The sequence below is a fragment of the Fukomys damarensis genome, unplaced genomic scaffold (genome assembly GCF_012274545.1).
Source record: "Fukomys damarensis isolate Sample0158 unplaced genomic scaffold, DMR_v1.0_HiC HiC_scaffold_27, whole genome shotgun sequence".
Lineage (NCBI taxonomy): Eukaryota > Metazoa > Chordata > Mammalia > Rodentia > Bathyergidae > Fukomys > Fukomys damarensis.
Genome location: NW_022900939.1, coordinates 33660649 through 33679900, shown reverse-complemented (window position 1 = coordinate 33679900; position 19252 = coordinate 33660649). Strand labels below are relative to the sequence as shown.

At 42.5% G+C, this 19252-nt stretch overlaps 1 protein-coding gene across 1 annotated transcript; it reads left to right on the top strand.

Moving 5' to 3' along the window:
- Positions 1 to 32: 32 nt before the first annotated feature.
- Positions 33 to 5820, top strand: LOC104852777 (cathepsin L1). Its single transcript, XM_010610564.3, has 8 exons — positions 33 to 137; positions 969 to 1104; positions 1370 to 1492; positions 1591 to 1737; positions 2466 to 2690; positions 3110 to 3272; positions 4396 to 4513; positions 5450 to 5820. Exons 2-8 carry the CDS (start codon positions 979 to 981, stop codon positions 5550 to 5552), a joined length of 1005 nt encoding a protein of 334 aa, XP_010608866.1. The 5' UTR covers positions 33 to 137; positions 969 to 978; the 3' UTR covers positions 5553 to 5820.
- The last annotated feature ends 13432 nt before the right edge of the window (positions 5821 to 19252 follow it).

Genomic DNA, 19252 nt, shown 5'->3' with positions numbered 1-19252 from the left:
GGCAGCTGCGGGGGCGGGGCGCGCCGGTCAGCAGACGTAAGGCTTTAAAGCCGGAGTCGGGCGGTGTCGACCGCATCCTCGGACCTCCGCGACCTCCCAGCTGTGTCTGCTGGGTGAGCCTTCGCGGCTGACTACAGGTGAGCACCCCCAGCCGCCGCATACACACTGTGCAGCCCCGCGTCCGGCGCGGGCGGGATACGAGCTCCTCAGCCGCCAGCGGGATGGGGACTCGAGTCCAGCGGTGGGCGCCCGGGGAGGAGGGGAGGTTTCTGTAGGGGAGGGATCCCCGGTTCAGTGGGTCGCTGGGCCTGGCGCCCACAGCGCTCGCGCCTCCAAAACATCTCGGGTCCGCAGGCCGCAGAGGCTGCGGCCCCCGGCCAGGTCCGAGCGCTGCGGAGGTCCACTCTCCCGGGAAGGCAACAGATTTTACTGTTGCCACACACCTCACCTGCTGGGCATTACTCAGAAAGAGTGAGGTGGCATCTTTCCTAACTCTTCGGGGCCCTTCTCTCCAGCCGAGGACCAGATCGCCTCATTAGTAACATTTTACCTCACACCTGTACTGCCAGGTGAAATAGCCCGGACCAGCTGTTTCCTTGTTTTCTAGTTGCTGGCTTAAGATTCCCAACCATGAGTACCGTGAGACTTAGCAGAACTCAAGTGATCATTGCACCCTTCTGGGGAAGTTTAACTCACTTTATGGTAGCACTTGTCAGTGCTTGTTTTTCATTTTAGGACCTGAATCAAATACTTGTTTTTGTTTTTGTTTTCTTTTTTGTTGAGTTTATTGCTACAATCTAGGTCTACAGTACAGTTACATTCATTGCTGGGATCCTGTACCTTCACATGGCGGGTCTTGGTTCTCATTTTCCTGCTTTTTGTTTTTACTGAACCCCTAGCCTGTTTTTCTTCGCGCGCACGCTTCACTTTTTCACAGTGTTTGTGTTAATATTGGTTTCTCGTTCTAGGTTTTCAACTATGAATTTGTCACTTGTGCTGGCAGCCTTCTGCTTGGGCATAGCCTCAGCTATCCCAAAACTTGATCAAAAATTCGATGCACAGTGGGACCAGTGGAAGTCCACACACAGGAGATTGTACGGCATGGTTGGTAACATCTTAGCCCTTCATTCCAAGGGGCTCCGGAGAGCATTCCTTTCACTTGGGAGTTTACGGCCAGAGTAGTTTGTAGAGGCCGGTACGGAGATGGTCCCCTGAGGGCTGCCATTGTCAGCGATCTGGACCAACAACCCCCACAAGTGCAAAGCCACCTCTGGCCAGGGTTTGTCTTCAGCTCTGTCTACAAATCGACTTGGTGAGCATGGGTTGAGTTTTAAGAAGAAAAGACTGTGTCACGTGTGTTTGCTTCTAGAACGAAGAAGGGTGGAGGCGAGCGGTGTGGGAGAAGAACATGAGGATGATCGAACTGCACAACGGGGAATACAGCGCAGGAAGGCGCGGCTTCACCATGGCCATGAACGCCTTTGGTGACATGGTGAGTGTGGGGTGCGCTGCTCAGCTCCGCACTTCTGACTCGCTCCTTTACCCGATAATGTCTGCCTTTTCAACGTTTTAATTTACTTTTCCTTGAAGACCAATGAAGAATTCAAGCAGGTGATGAATGGCTTTCGACACCAGAAGCACAAAAAGGGGAAGACATATCAGGAACCTCTGCTGCTTCAGCTCCCAAAATCTGTGGATTGGAGAGAGAAAGGCTATGTGACTCCTGTGAAGAATCAGGTATGAAAGTGATTCAGACTTCCCAAAGCCCATAGGAAATCCACGAAGAAAATGGTATGGTCTTTGGTAGACTGGGGAGGGACAAGCAGTTCACTTATTTTGAATCCCCTCCCACCCCTACCCCCACCCGGGCCCTGACATGGCTGCACAGCAGCCTGCTCTGTTTTTAAAGGAGTTCTGACCCGGCAAAGTGATGCACGCCTGTAATCCCAGCAATGGGAGGCTGAGGCAGGAGGATCGCTGTGAGTTCGAGACCAACCTGGGCTACATAGTGCGTTCCAGAGCAGTCTCAACTACTTATTTTTTTCAAAAAAAAAAAAAAAAAAAAGGAATTCGGTTCCTGTGCATTGGTCACTAAATGAGGAATTGTATATAGTATATACATTAAAATATTCAGAGCAGTGAAATGGCCAAAGGAAACTTCAACTTGATGACTTTGCTTTTATTTGCCTAACTCGTGCAGTTATGCAGTATGATAAGTTAGAACATGAAACTGTACTGCTCTACTCATAATACATCAAAAATTGCTGTAGAAGCCACCATAAGACTGCAGCGCTGATCACGTTCCTGCACTGTAGGTCTGAATTCAGGTTATAAGTCGCAGCAGTGGGTAATAAGTCTGTGAACAGCCGTTAAACAGGTTGTCGGTAAACCATTCAGATAATGAATTTAAACTGTTGTCAAGTCTTTTCTTGCAAACAGTGAGCTTTTTTTTTTATTGTTTTCAGGGACAATGTGGTTCTTGCTGGGCTTTTAGTGCAACTGGGTCCCTGGAGGGACAGATGTACCGGAAAACTGGTCAACTGGTCTCCCTGAGTGAGCAGAACCTTGTGGACTGTTCTCGACCGCAAGGCAATCAGGGCTGCAATGGTGGTCTGATGGACTTTGCCTTTGAGTATGTTAAGGAAAACAAAGGCCTGGAGTCAGAGAAATCCTATCCATATGAAGGAAAGGTAAAATGAAGCACCTTGATTTTTCATTCCAGCTATTTTGGGGAAGTGGCACGGTTTGCAGAGTTCATTGTAGATGGTAGAATGTGTATCTCTAAACTGTCATTCCTTCACTGTAGCTTCTGAACAGTTCCTTGACTGAACATTTACAATGTGCAAATCATATAATAAAAATGTCTCTGTTGTAAAAAAAATTCTTATGGACAAGCAACCAAGGGATTGTCGCTGAAGAAGCATCAACTTAATTTTTTGAGTTTCAGATCAACTAATGATACTCTTACATCCTGAGATGACTTAACAGCAGTGTTGTCTTGAAAAGCATAAGCTACAGATTGCCCCGTGTTTCAGTTCTAAAACTCAGGTGGCCTAGGAGAAGGTAAACAATGACAATCCTGTCTCTTCCTCCTCTTTACCTCTAAAAGGATGGAAGCTGTAAGTACAAGCCAGAGCTTTCTGTCGCCAACGACACTGGCTTTGTGGATATCCCTCAGCGGGAGAAGGCCCTCATGAAGGCAGTGGCGCAGCAAGGCCCCATCTCTGTGGCTGTAGATGCAGGCCTGATGTCCTTCCAGTTCTATAAAGATGGTAGGTGCTTATCATTTTACATTGAAGGAATTCAGGCAGAATCACAGAGCACCACTCTGATCCACTCTAGATCCTGCTTTACAGACGATGATTGGAGTCTGCATTTAACATACCAGTACAGTATTTCCATTTTGACAGAGCACTTTTCCATGATTATAAACGCTTTGTATTTTTAAGTGACTACTAATTCTGTCATACAACCCACTTTACCTAACTGTTCTCTAATTGCTGTATTTATTTATTTATTTATTTTTGGACAGGGTCTCACTATGTAGTTGAGACTGACCTGGAACTCACTATGTAGCCCAGGCTGGTCTCACAAACTCACAGCAATCCTCTTGCCTCAGCCTCCCGAGTGCTGGGATTACAGGCGTGCACCACCACGCCCAGCTTTCATTGCTGTATTTTTAAAGTAAATTTTGTCCCTTTACTGCCCTAAAGCCCCCTCCCTCCCTGTGTACAAAGGCTTTGTTTTCCTATTTTTCTTCTATTTTCACTTCTTTCTTGTCCCTCCCTTCCTCTCTCCCTCCCCCCTCCCTTGTTCCCCTTCCCATTTGAACACAACATCCATTCTGCTGTATCTTTTTTCTAAAAGATTTTAAGTAGGACTTTAAAGAGGCCTATGGCTCAAATGCAGGGTTTGGGTTTTTGTGGGGGGGGGCATTTTCTTTAGACCACCATTCTAAAGTTAAAAGGAAATTAGTGGTACATTGGCCAAGAAATGAATGCCTAATCACCTTAGTCTTGACTATCATTGGCTTCCTTTTTTAGTTCTATTTTTCTTCAGTAGAAATTTGACACTTACTGAATTTCATAAGTTTAATTTTAATCAGTACGTGTTCATAGCACACGATGGTCCATTCATTATAGGGAGTTTTGGTACATGTACATAACATATTTTCTTTACCCCCTGCCCCATTGTTTGGTCCCTTTCCCATTAATTTCACTAATTCCTGGTGAATAGAGGTTGACTTTATCAGCCATTACTGCCTTCTTATGCAGGGTTTGTTTCTGGCATTTCCCTGAGTAAATGTTCGGTTGCTTCCTGCTGTGAATGACAGGACGGGTCACTGCGGTGTGTCACTGGGAACCTCTCACCCCGTGTGGTTGTTTACTCCCCCAGGTGTTTATTATGATCCAGACTGCAGCAGCAAGGACTTGAATCATGGTGTGCTGGTGGTTGGCTACGGTTATGAAGAAGGGGGATCAGAGAAGAATGAATATTGGCTTGTCAAGAACAGGTATAAGACTCTTAAATATTAAACTGGTGTTTGAAATTGGCATTAGAATTCTTGCTCGTGATCAGTGTTTGTATACAAGTCTGAGGGAGCTCAGTGTTTAAACGTTAAGGATTTAAGCAAAAGAGTGAAAGAATGAAAGAGCCCCTCTCAAGTTTATGCCAAGCTTGTTGAGGTTATTCTTTTTTTTTTTTGTACCAGGGATCGAACCCGGGACCTTGCCCTTGCCAGGCAGGCGCAGCACCACTGAGCTAAATCCCCGGCCCTCATATATTTGTAACACTGCATTCTAAATTCTGAACATTTTTTCATTTCTGAAACATTTGGCTCCAAGGGCTTCAGGAAAATAATTATTATGTAGGATTGTGAGCTGATTGCTTTTTTCTGTCTCCAGTATCTTAGTGAGCAAAGCAAGTAGAAGCATCTGCGTCTGCTTTTTCTTTGTCAAGTTGGAAAGATAATCAAGCATCTGCCAGCCTGTGTGCTTCCTCTCATTGTCATTTTTGACGCTCTGCCATTGCTTCTGTTTTTGGAGACGGGATCCTGCTATGTAGTGCAGGCTGGCCTTGGAACTCACTATGTAGCCTGTGTAGGCCTTGCGCTTATGGTGATCCTCCTGCCTCAGCCTCCCGAGTGCTGATGACAAGCAGGCACCACCACCACACCTGGTTTGCCATTGCATTTTACTCTCAGTTCTCAGAGGCCTCAGAGGTTGTCAGGATCAGTTTTCTCAACGAATTTCCTTTGATTGAAGAGTAATTTCCTGTCACACAGGAATCCCAGTTCTGCCTCAGTTTCTTACCTTGTCAAGGATGCACAGGAATTGATTCAGTTACATTTTGTGTGTGATATGTTAGAATGTCGTGTATGAGATGTGGTAAATACTGTTTCTGAGTATTAGCTATTGAATGAAGTAAAATTTTCTCTCTCAAATTTCAGCTGGGGTCCGGAATGGGGTGCAGAAGGTTATATAAAAATAGCCAGAAATAAGAACAACCACTGTGGCATTGCCACTGCGGCCAGCTTTCCCAGTATGAGCTGATGGACTGGCGTGGCGGAGGACTGAGAACAGCGTGTCTGGAGGAATTTTACCCGAACACTGACCGAACCCTTATTGTGTAAGAAAAAACACTTGAATCATCGAGGATTCAATTTGTGATTTGAATTCTGTGACATTTTTACAAGGGTAAAAGGTTACCACTATTTTGACTACTGTTATGTAAACAGCTGTATGATATTGAAGATTCATTGCTTAATTCTAAGTCTTTTAGTTTCATTTTTTAAAAGAATATAAATCTTTACCTATTAAAATTTTAGTTTAAAATAAATACCAGTTCAATGTACGAGTGAGACTTGTTTATAATGCATTAACTGCATACATACAAAAGATACCGCTGTATTCTGAAGACACCTGTGACAGTGTAGTACATTAGGGGAATAATAAAAGGTGCAGGTTGACTTCACTTTTCTAGTGAAAAGTAAATTTTAAGCTGTGTGTATTGGCGCACACCTGTAGCTCCAGCTCCTTGGGAGGATGAGGTAGAAGGATCCCTTCAGCCTGCATCTTCAAGGCCAGCACGCACAAGAGTGAGACCCCATCTCAGATCAACCAAAAAATTTTCATGTCAGCTTTTCATTGTGTGTACCTTAACCCAACACTGTTTTATGGTTGTATTTTTAATTGACTTCTATATGGGTTTGCAGTGTGTTTTAGCACACTACATCGTACAGTGATCCAATCAGGATAGTAAGGATAGCCACTGCCTCAAATACATGTCCTTTCTATGTCGGAACAATTTAAAATCATAGCTACTGCATTTTGAAATGTATAGTTTATTACTGTTAACTGTTGTCACCCTCTGGAGTAGAATGCCAGAACTTACCTATCTCTTGTATCTAGCAAGATGTGATAAACTGCCCAGGACAGTTTACTTCCTAGGAAAGTCAGAGATTTGTGGGTTCACATCCTAGGAGATTCTTTCCTTTGACCCGGGATGGTCAGGTACTTGTTGAAGGTCACGTTGTTAGGACACCTTTGTAGCCTGAGGACAGTGGCCAGGGCTGTTCTGTTTTTGTTCTGTCATGCTTCTGATGACGCTCTATATAGCTCTCACAAAACCCCATGCTCAAGTGTTTGCAAAATTCATTTTATTTAACAGTTGTGATTAGCAAATCTCAGATACTTGCTAATAGTTATTTTTAAGGTCCACAAGAGATTAGGCTTTGCCACAGAAATACTCCTCCGGCCTTAGAAGATGGGCATGAAATCACAGGAGAGAACAGGACAGAAGTCATTAGGCCAAACTTAGATTTGGCTGCCTCATCCTTATCTTAGAAGGGAACAAAATAGTCATATAGTTACACAGGTAGTAAAAATAAAAACAGTATTTGCTTATTTAAAAGACTGAAGAGAAATATGTCGAACTGTGTGAATTATGGGTGCTTATTTAACTTTCTGTCGAAAGCACTTTTTCTGGTTGGTTTTGAGATGGTCTCACTATGGCTTTGAATTTAGATGGCGATCCTCCTGCCTTAGCCTCCCAAGTGCTGAGATCATAGGTGTGTGCCACCAGCCCCTGCAAGAAAATTTTTTGTTAAAACTAAGCTAAACAAGTCTGAGTGTATGTGTGTATAAAAGCCTGAAACCTGTTACTAGGTTTATATTTCCAGTCAAATAAAATGCAAGAGGTGGGATGGTGCCATACTTTGAGCTGTGATCCATTGTGAAGGAAATGAGTAGAAATAAGTGGGACCTTATGCTATAAAAATAAAAAGGGCTGAGGATGTATATAGGTGTAGTAGGACAGCGCGTACCTAGCTTGAATAAGGCCCTGAGTTTGATCCCAGTACCACACACACACACAAAAATATATATATATAGTTTCATATCTTTAAAAGCAGACCTTGCTGCTGAGGTTTTTAGCTCAGTGGGGCCACTGCCCGTCTTGTGAGTGCAAGGACCTGAGTTCGATCCCTGGTACAAAAGAAAAAACTTGCTTCTCGGCCTTTTGTCTAAGATCAAGTGTAAAAGACTTTTTACATACCTAAATTATAAGATATTTGAAGGTTTTATAATTTTCAAAGACCTTTAAAATTCTGATTTTATGAGCTGGGGTTGGTGGCGCACACCTGTAATCCCAGCACATGGGAGGCTGAGGCAGGAGGATGGCTGTGAGTTCGAGACCAGCCTGGGCTACATAGTGAATTCCAGATCAGTCTCAACTACATAGTGAGACCCTGTCTTACCCGCCCCCCATTGCTAATCTTATGACACTCCAAACCACATTGTTATCTAAAAGCATTTTTTTTGCTGGGCTTAAGCTTAACAATCCTGCTTCAACTTTCCAGGATGCTGTGCTTGCAGGCGTGTGTCATCATATCCGACTGTTCATGTCATCTGTGTGGTCATGAAAGCCTGAAATTCAAACCTCTTGAGTTTCCCTTTCTTTTATTCCACTTGTTTTTTAGCACAGATACAAGTAGCCAGTCAGTATCCTACTGATCAGTGAAACAAATATTGTAAGGTACAGAATCCATGGCTCACAACATTGGCAGGGTCCCCGCTTTCCATTCTCCAGGCAGGATTCCTTTCTCCAGAATCAGCTCAATTCTGCTGACTGGTGAGGCCTGCATATATGATGGATGGGGAATGTACATTATACAGTGTCACCCGAGATTAATCATGTCCGCACAGCACCTTCACGGCTCGCCTAGATGACTAGCAACAGAGTACTATGTGCAGCACAAAATCTCACCACTGCAGGAACTTTGCCTTTACTGCCCGCACCCTCCACCCCCGCCATTCTTTAAATATTTTCTATTCCTTTTGTGTTTCTAACACTGCAAGACAACTCCAGGAAATTCTTGCTGTTGTCACCTTAGTACATTCTGGGTGGAGATGTTTTTCTTAGTATTTGTTTATGGCCTGAAGTCCTCTCCACTCTAGTTTTGACCAGGAAGTGTCTTCAGGATTTTGAGCTCCAGGAATGAGGCCACCTATTCAACAAACATTCCATCAACACAGGAGAAGATGTGGGAGATGAAAATTTGAAATACTATCATCTCCCAACCTGTTAGTGTATGACGTGCTGAGCTCTAGTTCTCTAAAAATCGAACAAATTCTAGGAACAACAGAGGTTAAGAGTAGGAAGATATTTACCAATAGGAAAGCTTCTCAGGGATCCCAAGTGGGTAGCTGGGGACCCTGCTTTACAGAGGGGTTTTATAGGCTGAAACCCACGTGGGTACAATGTGGGTCACAGCCATGACCATCCAGTAAGATTACAAGTGCAGTCACTTAGGTACTGGTGATCCAGTACAAGTCACATAACAAGCGTGGATGGAGAGAACAAAGGTTCTCCTAAGAGGTGGGTCCAGAGTGCTCTGGTGACCCACGGGTGGCTGATGTTTGTCCTTTGAGGAAGTATATAAATCTGGTCATCTTGTCTTTATCTTGAGGCCCGGTTCTAAGCGATATATCTCGCAGCTGTGGTGTATTTCACCTTTGCCCTGACCTGCTAGAGGATCTAGCCCATCATACCATGACCTCAAGCCTATTTCTCTAATCTAAAGCCGCTTCTGAAAGTAAAACAATTACCAAGTGATTCGTGTTAGGTAATTTCCTTTGCCACTGAACAGATTCCAGAAACTGAGCATTAAGGTCTAAGGGTCTCTTGTTTTGTAACTAGGTTCTGCTATTTTTCTGCTGTGATGAGAGTCTACAGCGGTGGTGATGAACCTGTCTTTTATGTGCCACAGGGAGCTTTTGTATTGTTGAAAGCTCTAAAATTGCCGTCACTCATCTGAAGTTTCTCCGCTTTGTTCTGTTTTCCTTCTTTTCCAGTAAATCCTTCTGCTCAGCGCCATTCCTGGAGCACTTGGTTTATGTGTTTTTCAAAGCAGGATTTGGCAAGGTAAAGCGTGGAAAATCATGAGCACAGAAGTTGTTTTTCTTGGTCCACCACGTCATGTTATAGCCAAGGTTTTATTTGACACACTTGAATTAATTCACATGACTTTGAAAAGAATAAACCCAGGGAGAGAGAGAGAGAGGGAGGGAGGAAGGGATGATGGGAGAGAAAGAGGGAGAGAGCCCTCTAAAGGAGTGGTGAGTCATTTAGTCAGTGGATCTTACTGTGGCAAAAGAAGCATAGTCCTGCTTATGAAGTATACTTTCCAGTGGAAACAAAGCAAGTATGTAGGGATAGGGGACCCTGTAGGGAGGGAAAAGATAGGATAGGATGAACGCTGTCATGCCTGACTTAGGTGAGATCTTCACAAGCAAACAGGCTGCTTTCAACAAAGGACAGGCTATTTCTCGGTAAACAGAAGACAATCTCCCAGCACCAAACAGTCGAGTGATTGTCTGCGCACCTGTGCGGACTACCCTTGACTCACTCATAAACATTTCACCCCAGATCCTTAGCCCCTTCAATACCCACATAAGCCTAGTTCCTTTCCCAGTGAGCTGCTAATATCGCTCCCCTGGTGTTAGCACATCCACCACAGATGGGATCTCTCCCAGCCAGCCGCTGCTATTTCTCCCCAGTGTCAGCCCATCCACACACGGATGTGATAAACTCAGCTTTTCCCAGCTAGCTGCTGATTTTAGTCTCTGCTCACTGGGATAAACTTTTCTTTTCCTCACAAAAAGATCTGTTTAAATGAGTGGATTCACGTGTGCTGTCTATGAGAAAAGGCTCATTGAGCTTTATTAAATTAGTAGAAAATCCTAAAGCAGCCTCTGCCTCTGCAGACTGGACTCCAGCCATTAGACAAAGGAAAAGAATGAGGAAGAAACTCAGGAGCAGGAAGGTCCTAGGTAGCACAATGAATGTGTCTCAGACTTCCCCTTAACTTGATCCTTTACCCTAGCTACCTGTCCAAAAGGGTCCACCCATAACCCGCCCCTCCACCAAAGGACAAGGCGGGGCCAGGAGGAATCGATCTTAGAATGACAGACAAGCCAGGGAGCCAATCAGATTTCAGGAGCCTCTGCTGGCCAAAGATCCCCAGAAGTAGCTGCAGCCGAGAATCCAGGAACATTTCCCCTTCAGATCTTCACTGCTCCTCCGGAGCAGCTGTCTGCCGTCTCTCTTCCCTCTTTCTTCCACCTTCAAGTAAATTGTCTTCTTTTATGTTAAATCCCTCTTCTTTAGTTCTCACAGCAATGCTGGATGTAGGATCGCTGGGAACTGCGTGACCCAGCACAGCGTGGTGTACACCCCTCCCTCGGCCTCACACAGTGGTGTGGGTGATTCAGTGCAGCTTTAAACAGATGCTTAGAAACAGTCCTGCACGTACCTTTAAAGTGTTTATAAATAAAGGTCATAAAGCAAGTATGCTACCCGGAGGTGATCGGCGGGATACTTTCTCTGTATGTTGTAGCACTTCAACTTAAAAATAATCAACATGCCTTATTTCCATGAAGTAATACATTCAGAAGTACACAGTTCACAGTAAAAAAGGGAATGGCACAGGAGAAGACAGAATCTCCTTGCGGGGGGGTTGTTTGTTTTAGACAGGGTCTCTAGGTAGTTCAGGCCTCGAACTCACCGTTGTAGCCTGGCTGGCCTCAAACTCGCGACGATCCTCCTGCCACAGCTTCCTGAGCGCTGGGATTACAGGTGCGAACCATGAAATACAGCTGCTGAGTAACTTGGAAAGTAGCCTCCGGGCTGAGGGACAGACGAGATTTGCGGAGAAAGTGCTCAGCTCGTCAACCTGTCACAAGGTCTACTCTGGCCGTGGGTTCCAGTGTGACACAGGCGTGTCTCGGTGTTGCTTCTGAGAATATGTTTCAGACCAGAGAAACAAGAGGGGGGCTCTGCTAAAGGCTCAGAGAAAGACAAAAGGGGAACAGAATATTCCCAGGGACAGCGTTGTACAAGATTCCCTCAGTGAGAGTGCAAAATGGCTCTGGTCCGAATTTTAGAACATTCATTCCTGTTAGTTCTCCCCACGGTCCCACCCTTACTCTATACACTAGCCCTTGTCTTTAAAATGGCCAATATTAAGTTATTAACGGAAGTGTTCTTTCTCTGGTTTTCCATACCTTTTCTCCTTTATCTACATTCAGGACCAGCAATATGTTGGCTAACCACGCGAAACTCAGGAGAAGTATCCTGTACGTTGGCACTAAGAGCAAATTATTGGCTTGAGTTATCAATTTTGCTCTTAAAATTCACAAAGAATCTGGGCATGGTGGCGCACGCCTGTAATCCCAGCACTCGGGAGGCTGAGGCAGGAGGATTGCTGTGAGTTGGAGACCAGCCTGGGCTACATAGTGAGTTCCAGGTCAGTCTCAACTACATAGTGAGACCTTGTCTCAAAAAAAAAAAAAAAAAAAAAAAAGAAAAAGAAAGAAAGAAAGAAAGAAAACACAGAATTTGGCATGGTGGCACATACCTATAATCCCAGCTGTTTGGGAGCTGGACAAGAAAATCATGAGTTCACATCCAGCCCGCATAACTTCAAAAGACACTTTCTCAAAATAAAATACTTAAAAAAAAAAATTTGTACCAGGGATCAAACTCAGGACCTTGCACTTGTGAGGCAGTTGGCTGAGCTAAACCCCCAGTCCAATAAAATAAAAAAATTAAAAATAAAATAAGATAAAACAAAAATTTTAAACAAATCATAGTTCAACGTTTCACTGGAAAAGGCCATGAGGGAATTTTTTTGGGTAGCTTGAGCAATTTAGTGACTTAGCAAGACCCTGTCTCAAAATAAAAAAATAAGGGCTGGGGATGTGGGTCAGTGTGAAGGCATGGGTTTGCCCCTGGTACCACCAAAAATGTCAGGATGTTTAACAACAGTACCATTTATTCTTCCCGAACTTTTAAATTATCTCAAGTACAAGCTCTGTGTCCCACAAACAATAACTTCCCGTGTGTCACATCTCCATCCTCTGGCAAGTCTGTTTTAGCTTTTGGAGGACTCTAAACGGATTTCCATAGTGCTTGTATCAGTTTATATTCCCACCAGCAACGGAGAAGGGTTCGTTTTCCCCTACAGCCTTGCCAACATTTGTTATTGGTTGATTTCTTGATGACAGCCATTCTTTGGAATCTAGGCGTTAATTTGTATTTCTCAAATGACCAATGATGTTGAGCATGTTTTCATAGTTTTTACTTGCTGTTTGCATTTCTTCATCTTTGAAATGTTCATTCACTTAAGATGCCCATTTTTGGATTGGGTCTTTAAATTTGAGGGGGTCTGGTTTTTTTGTTTTGCTTTGTTTTTTAGTTCTTTATTCTAGATATTAGTCTTTTGTCTAAGGAATAGCTGGTAAGCATTTTTTCCCGTTCTGTGGGTTGTCTTTTCACTCTGGTGGTGCTTGCTTTTGCTGCACAAAAGCCTTTTAATTTATTGTGATCCCAGTTGTTGATTCTTTGTAGTGTTTTCTGCACAATCAGGATTGTGTTTGTGAAGTCTTTGCCTGCACCTATCTCTTCTACGGTTTAGCAGATTCTTTCTGTTTTGTATTTTGACCTTTGATCCAGTTTGATTTTAGTTTAGTGCATGGAGAGTACAGAGGTTCAATTTTTGGCATGCAGAAAGTCAGTTTTTCAGCATCATTTCTTAAAGAGGTAATCTTTCTTCTAGTGAAGGTATTTGTTCCCTTTGTCAAAGATAAGGTAGTTGAGTGTGCTTAGAGTTGTTCCACTGATCATTGGCTCAGATTCTTTTTTTTTTTTTTTTTTGGTACCGGATCGAACTCGGGTCTCTGTGCTTGCAAGACAGGCGGTGGAACCACTGAGCTAAATCCCCAGCCCATGGCCCTGGTTCTTTTTGCCAGTATCATGCCGTTTTGTCACAGGAGCTTTGCAGTGTAATATCAAATTGAGGATTGTGAGACCCCATGCCTTGCCCTTGTTGCCTAGAATTGCTTTTGCTATTCTAGGTCTTTTCTGGTTGCATATGAATTTTAGGATTATTTTCTCTAGTTCTATGAGGGATGCTGTTGGAATTTTGTTATATTCTTGTTTCGTTTTGTTTTGTTTTTTGGTACTGAAGATAGAACTTGGGGCTTTGCACTTGTGACACAGTAGTAGAACCACTCAGCTAAATCCCTGGCCCCTGCTACTGGTATTTTGATTGGGGCTGTATTAAATCTGTTTAACAGTTTTGGATATATGACCATTTTTACTCTATTGATTTGCCTATCCAAGAACAGGGGATATCTTTCTATTTTCTGATATTCTCTTTGCTCTCCTTTTTCAGAGTACTGTAGTTTTGATTGTAGGTATCTTTCACTTGCTTGGCTAGGTTAATTCCTAAGTATTTCATTTTTCTTGATGCTTTGTGAAAGGTGTTCCCCTAATTTCTCTCAGTGAGTTTGTTATTTGTGTACAGGAATATCATTGAGTTTTGAGTGTTGAATTGGTATTTGATCAATTCTAGAAGCCTTTCGGTGGAGTTTTGGGGGGGTCTTCTATGTAGAATGTTGTGCCACCAGCAAATAATGATAATTCAATTTCTTCCTCTCCTATCCTTCTTTCTTTCTTTATTTTATTTTTATTTTTTTTGGTACCGGGGATTGAACTCGGGTCCTTGCGCTTGCAAGGCAGGCCACAGAACTGCTGAGCTAAAGCCCCAGCCCTTCTCCTATCCTTATTTCTTTCTCTTGTCTTATTTCTCTGGCTAATGTTTTAAGAAATATATTGAGCAGGAGTGGTGATTTTGGACATCCTTGACTTGTTCCTGATTTTAGAGCAAAAGTTTTCAGTTTTTGACCGTTTAGAGTTTTGTTGGCTGTTGATTTGTCATAGGTTGGCTTTTATCAGATTGAAATAAAGACCTTCTATCTTAGTTACTTTTCTTGCTGCTGGAACAAAATACCTGACACCCAAAGTTAAAGGAGGAGAGATTTATTTAGTTCACAATCTGTAGAGTTTTCAGTCCATAATTGGCTGGTTCCAAGGCAGGGTGGATGACAGACAGGTATCAAAGAGGAGAAACAGTTCATGGCAGGCAGAAGTAGCAAAGCAAGCAAGGGACAACCACAGCTCTTTCTATCCCTTATATGTTATCCAGGCTACTTAGCATGGGTAACACTCACACCCTTAATATTAGTGCCTTTGATCCTAGCAGTGCACCATGAATCCATCCCAGTGTCATACACTCTAGATCCAGCCACCTGTGAAAAAGCCCCACCTTTGACTGCATGAAGTTCTGAGAGGACATCTGGACACAAGCCAGAACACCTTCCATTCCACTTTTCTTTAGGATTTTTATCATGAATGGGTGCTGGATTTTGTCAAATGCTTTTTCTGCATCTATTGAGATAATTACGTGGTTTTGTCCTTGGTTCTGTTAATATGGTCTATTACATTTACTGATTTGTGTGTGTTGAACCATCCTGCATCCCTAGGATGAATCCTACTTGTTGATATTTGATGCATTGGTTTTTTGTTTTTTGTTTGTTTGTTTGTTTGTTTTTGGTACTGGGGATTGAACTTAGGCCTCTGCATTTGTGAAGCAGATCACGGAACCACTGAGCTAAATCCCAGGCCCTGATGCATTCTGTTTGCCAGTATCTTATTCAGGATTTTTGCATCTGTGTTCATTAAGGAGATTGGCCTCCAGTTTTCTTTTTTGGTTGCATCCTTCTCTGATTTTGGTATCAGAGTAATGCTTGCTTCCAGACATCAGTTTGAAGTATTGCTTCCCTTTCAACTTCATTAAAAAGTTTGAGGAGTAGTGCCATTAGATCTTCTCTAAAGTTTCTGTAGAATTCAGCAGTGAATGAATCTATCACTACTTGGGCTTTTCCTTGTTGGTAGTATTTTAATTACTTCAATTTCATTGACTGATATTGGTTTATTTAGAATTTTTATATCATCTTGATTAGCTTTGGTAATTCATATGTATCTAGGAATTTGTCTGTTTGTTTTGCATTTTCCATCTTTAATTAGAGTACAGTTCTTGTCGTAGGTATTGATAATCTTCTGCACTTCTGCAGGATCTGTTGTGATTTCCCCCATTTCATTTCTAATTGCATGGATTTGGGTCTTTTTTTCCTTTTTTTAAAAAATAAGGTTGGCCAAGAGTTTGTCCATTCTTTTTAATCTTTCAAAGAACCAACTCTTTGATTCATTGATTCTTTGTATGTTTTATTTTTCATCCTTTAAAAATATTTTATTTTTGAGATAGGGTCTTGCTAGATTGTATTGTATTCTTAGTCTCAGTTGAATTAATTTCTACCCTGATATTTATAATTTCCTCTTTTGTATGTGCTTTGGGTTTAACTTGCTCTTATTTTTTGGAATCTTAAGGTTCAACTTTAATTTACTTATTTGAGCTTGCTCTCATTTTCTGATGTGGATATTCACTGCTTTAAATTTTCCTTGTATGACTGCTTTCGTTGTGTCTCACAAATTCCAATATGCCATACTGGCATTATTGTTCAAATGTAGAACCTGTCTAACTTCTTCTTTAATTTCATTTATGACCCATTTGTTTTTCAGGAGAGTATTATTTAATTTCCATGTGTTTACTTAATTTTCATGATTTTTTTTTTGCCAATTACTTTCAATTTCATTACTGTATGGTTTGATAATATGCATGGACAATTTCAAGTTCTTTGCATTTACTTAAGCATATTCTATGAGCTAGTGTGTGATCTAATTTGGAGAAAGTCCTATGTGCCGCTGAGAAGACTGTGCATTCTGTTGTTGGGTGGAACAGTCTGCAATATCTACTAAATCCATTTGTGCAAAAGTTTGAGCTCTGATATCTCTTTTTTTTGTCTAGTTAATCTATTTCTGACAGTGGGGTATTCCATTATACTTGTATTAGTGCTTATCTGATTTTTATAGCCACCAATGTTTGTTTTATAGAGTTGGGTATACTGATATTTGGTGCATGTATTTATGGTTATTATCTATCTCTTCCTCTTGGATTGTTTTGCCACTGTATTTCTGTTTGTTTGTTGTTCTTTTGTATTTTGAGTCAGGGCATTGCTGTGTAGCTCAGGCAGGCCTTGAATTCACTTGTAGCCCACACTGGCCTCTAATTGTGGCAATCTTCCTGTCTTAGTCTCCTCATTTCTGGGAATACAGGCCTTTGCCATGACATCTGGCTATGTTCTCTCTTATATGGTAGGATGTACTTCTACTGTTTGTGCTTGTATGGACTAATTCTTTGCTCAGGACGGAAAGAACCTAGAGAACACCTCCAGAAGAATGTAATCATTATGTACTGCAACTTTACTCCAACACCCCCAAATCCATTAACACGATGGAACCAGTGTCCAGTGGAATACACTTTGACAACGCTTTTTATGTTTCGCTGAACTCTAATTCTCTGAAAACTGTAGCTCCAGGCATGTCATACAGATTAGCCTTTACTTCCTAGCACACCTTTATCTCCAGACAATTCCAAATTACAGCAGGCAAAGAGGAAGGGGCTGCAGAAGGGAAGGAAGAAAGGAAACCCTAGAGTTAACCTGCCACAATAAGCAGGCACTAAATAAGTGTGTCAGTGGTGGTGAACCTATGGAACGTATGCTGCAGGGGGCCTGCAGAGCCTTCCTTGTCAGTCAGTACAGAAGCCAAGTCACCACGGCAGCTGCGTGTTGGGTAACAGTTGTTTTTGTCTAAATTAAAACCTCAGTATTCAGGTTTAATTGTCACGTTCGCACCTTGTGAAAAATAAATGGGTTTTGGGTTGCAGTTTGGATAGTTAGTCTCTAGAAGGTTCGCCATTACTGGTTTATGTCACTGATAAGGAGAAAGAGAACGAACAGGGGGTGGGGTAAAAGTTCTCTGAAAGTTGTTATGTCATAAAATGAGCTTTCTCTAGCACTTTCATTTTAAATTTTTATTAGTAAAGGTTGCAGTACATGATGATTACATTCATCATGGGAGTTGGATCATGTACATAAAACATCTCAATTCCTTTTATGTCCTCTTCCCCTTCCGTCTAGAGGACCTTTAACAAATGGACACATACAAATGCACTCCACCTTACTAAGCCCCTTCAACACACATGAAACTAAAATGAAAAACTTTGCTAAGCAAATTCAGCTCTGAAAAAAAATTCCTCAGACCCCGTTATTACCAGCACATCCTATAAGAAAATGATTATCAAAGTTGGGTGTTGTGATGCATATCTATAATCCCAGCACTCTGGGAGGATGAGTCAAGAGGGTTAAAAATTTGAGCTCAGCCTGGGCAATTTACCAACCTAATAAGATGCAGTATCAATAAAGGGATTTTGGGGGGCAGCTCAGAGTGAAGACCCTAGGTTCAATCCCAAGTAACAGAAAATGATTTTCCCAGGTGTGTCCTGAGCCAGTGTTGCTTGACCCTGCCTAAGTGATGTGCTATAGCAGACACCCCTGCCCAGTATTAGCAGGCTGTAAGTGGCACCTGCTTGTTGCCTTCCATAATGCGGCCATACTGTTTCATATCAGGAGTCAGACTGAAGCCCTACGTATTACTCAAATGGGCGTGTCAGATAGTGGTCTGGGCCAGTATAGCCCCTCCCCGAATGGCTGCCATGGAAACCTAGGCCCCGGTCTGTGAAGTGACAGGGCTCTGCTGAGTTACATGCAGCTGAGGTCAGCCTGACCCCAATTAAAATCCATTCTCCTCAATATGGCTTCACACTGACCCAGTAGTTGCTTGCTAATTGCATCTGATCCCTGTCCTGGTTTGCTCTATCCAAGCATGATAAGCATTGCTTCCTCCCTGACAGCCTGCCTGGTGCCACCATGCCAGGTGTGTGGCAGACTTTCACTAGATGCCTTCAAAGCTCACCCTGCTCCCGCCCACGGTTGTATTCAGTAAATACTGGACGCACTTGGAGGCCTTTGTCTTTGTTGCCTAGAGCAACACAGATCAGTCCCAAGACTGCAGCTTCTCTCTTAACTTTCATTTCCTGTCTTTATTCTTTAATTAGCCTTGTGCTGTCCTGGTTAACAGGAGACCAGGACCCACTGCAAAGGTCTGATAATGTCCCCTTTCCTCACCCCTATAATATGCACTGGGAATAAACGCATCACTATTCAAAAAGAGAGAAACAGAAAATGGTTTCCCAGCCCTAGAAAGATTAAAGTTAACAAAATGAAAAATTTGCACAAATGTGATATTTTGTGCTGAGAGTAAATATATTCATGTCTGTTAATGTTTGGTTGGTTTTTTGAAACAGGGTCTCACTATCTATATGGTTTAGACTGGCCTTGAACACATGTAGCCCAGCTCACAGAAATCCTCCTGTGTCAACCTCCTGAAGTTTAGGATTACAGGTGTGCACCACCATATCTGACTATGAAAGTTTATTTAAAAGTATCTGTACATATTTATGATGCAAGTGCAGTCTGAGAAAGAAGAAAAACGTTAAAACATGGCCTTGCTCTGTAGTCCAAGCTGGTCTTGACCTCCTTATGTCATCCAGGATAGCTTTACACTTCCAGAAATTCTCCTGCCTCAGCCTGTGGAGTGCTGCAATTACAGGCGTATGCTGCCACAGTCCACAGAGGAAGACATTTTAACTGTACTCTTAAAAATAAAAAAAAAAAAGCAGGGCATATTGGCACATGCCCGTAATCCCAGCTACCCAGGAGGCTGCAGCAACCTAGCTTCAATCCTCAATACTGAAAAAACTAACCAACCAACAAACCCCTTAGGGTTTTTTTTGTTTTTTTTTTTGTTTTTTTTTTTTTTTGGTACCGGGAATTGAACTTGGCCCCTTAAAATCCCTTAATTTTTAGTTATCAACAATTTGATATAATGA

Bases quoted from the DNA above. Each gene is read 5' to 3' on its own strand.
- LOC104852777 (XM_010610564.3), top strand. From the start codon at position 979: ATGAATTTGTCACTTGTGCTGGCAGCCTTCTGCTTGGGCATAGCCTCA. The intron at 1,105-1,369 runs GTTGGTAACATC...GTTTGCTTCTAG, and splicing joins ACAGGAGATTGTACGGCATG to AACGAAGAAGGGTGGAGGCG. The intron at 1,738-2,465 runs GTATGAAAGTGA...TATTGTTTTCAG, and splicing joins TGACTCCTGTGAAGAATCAG to GGACAATGTGGTTCTTGCTG.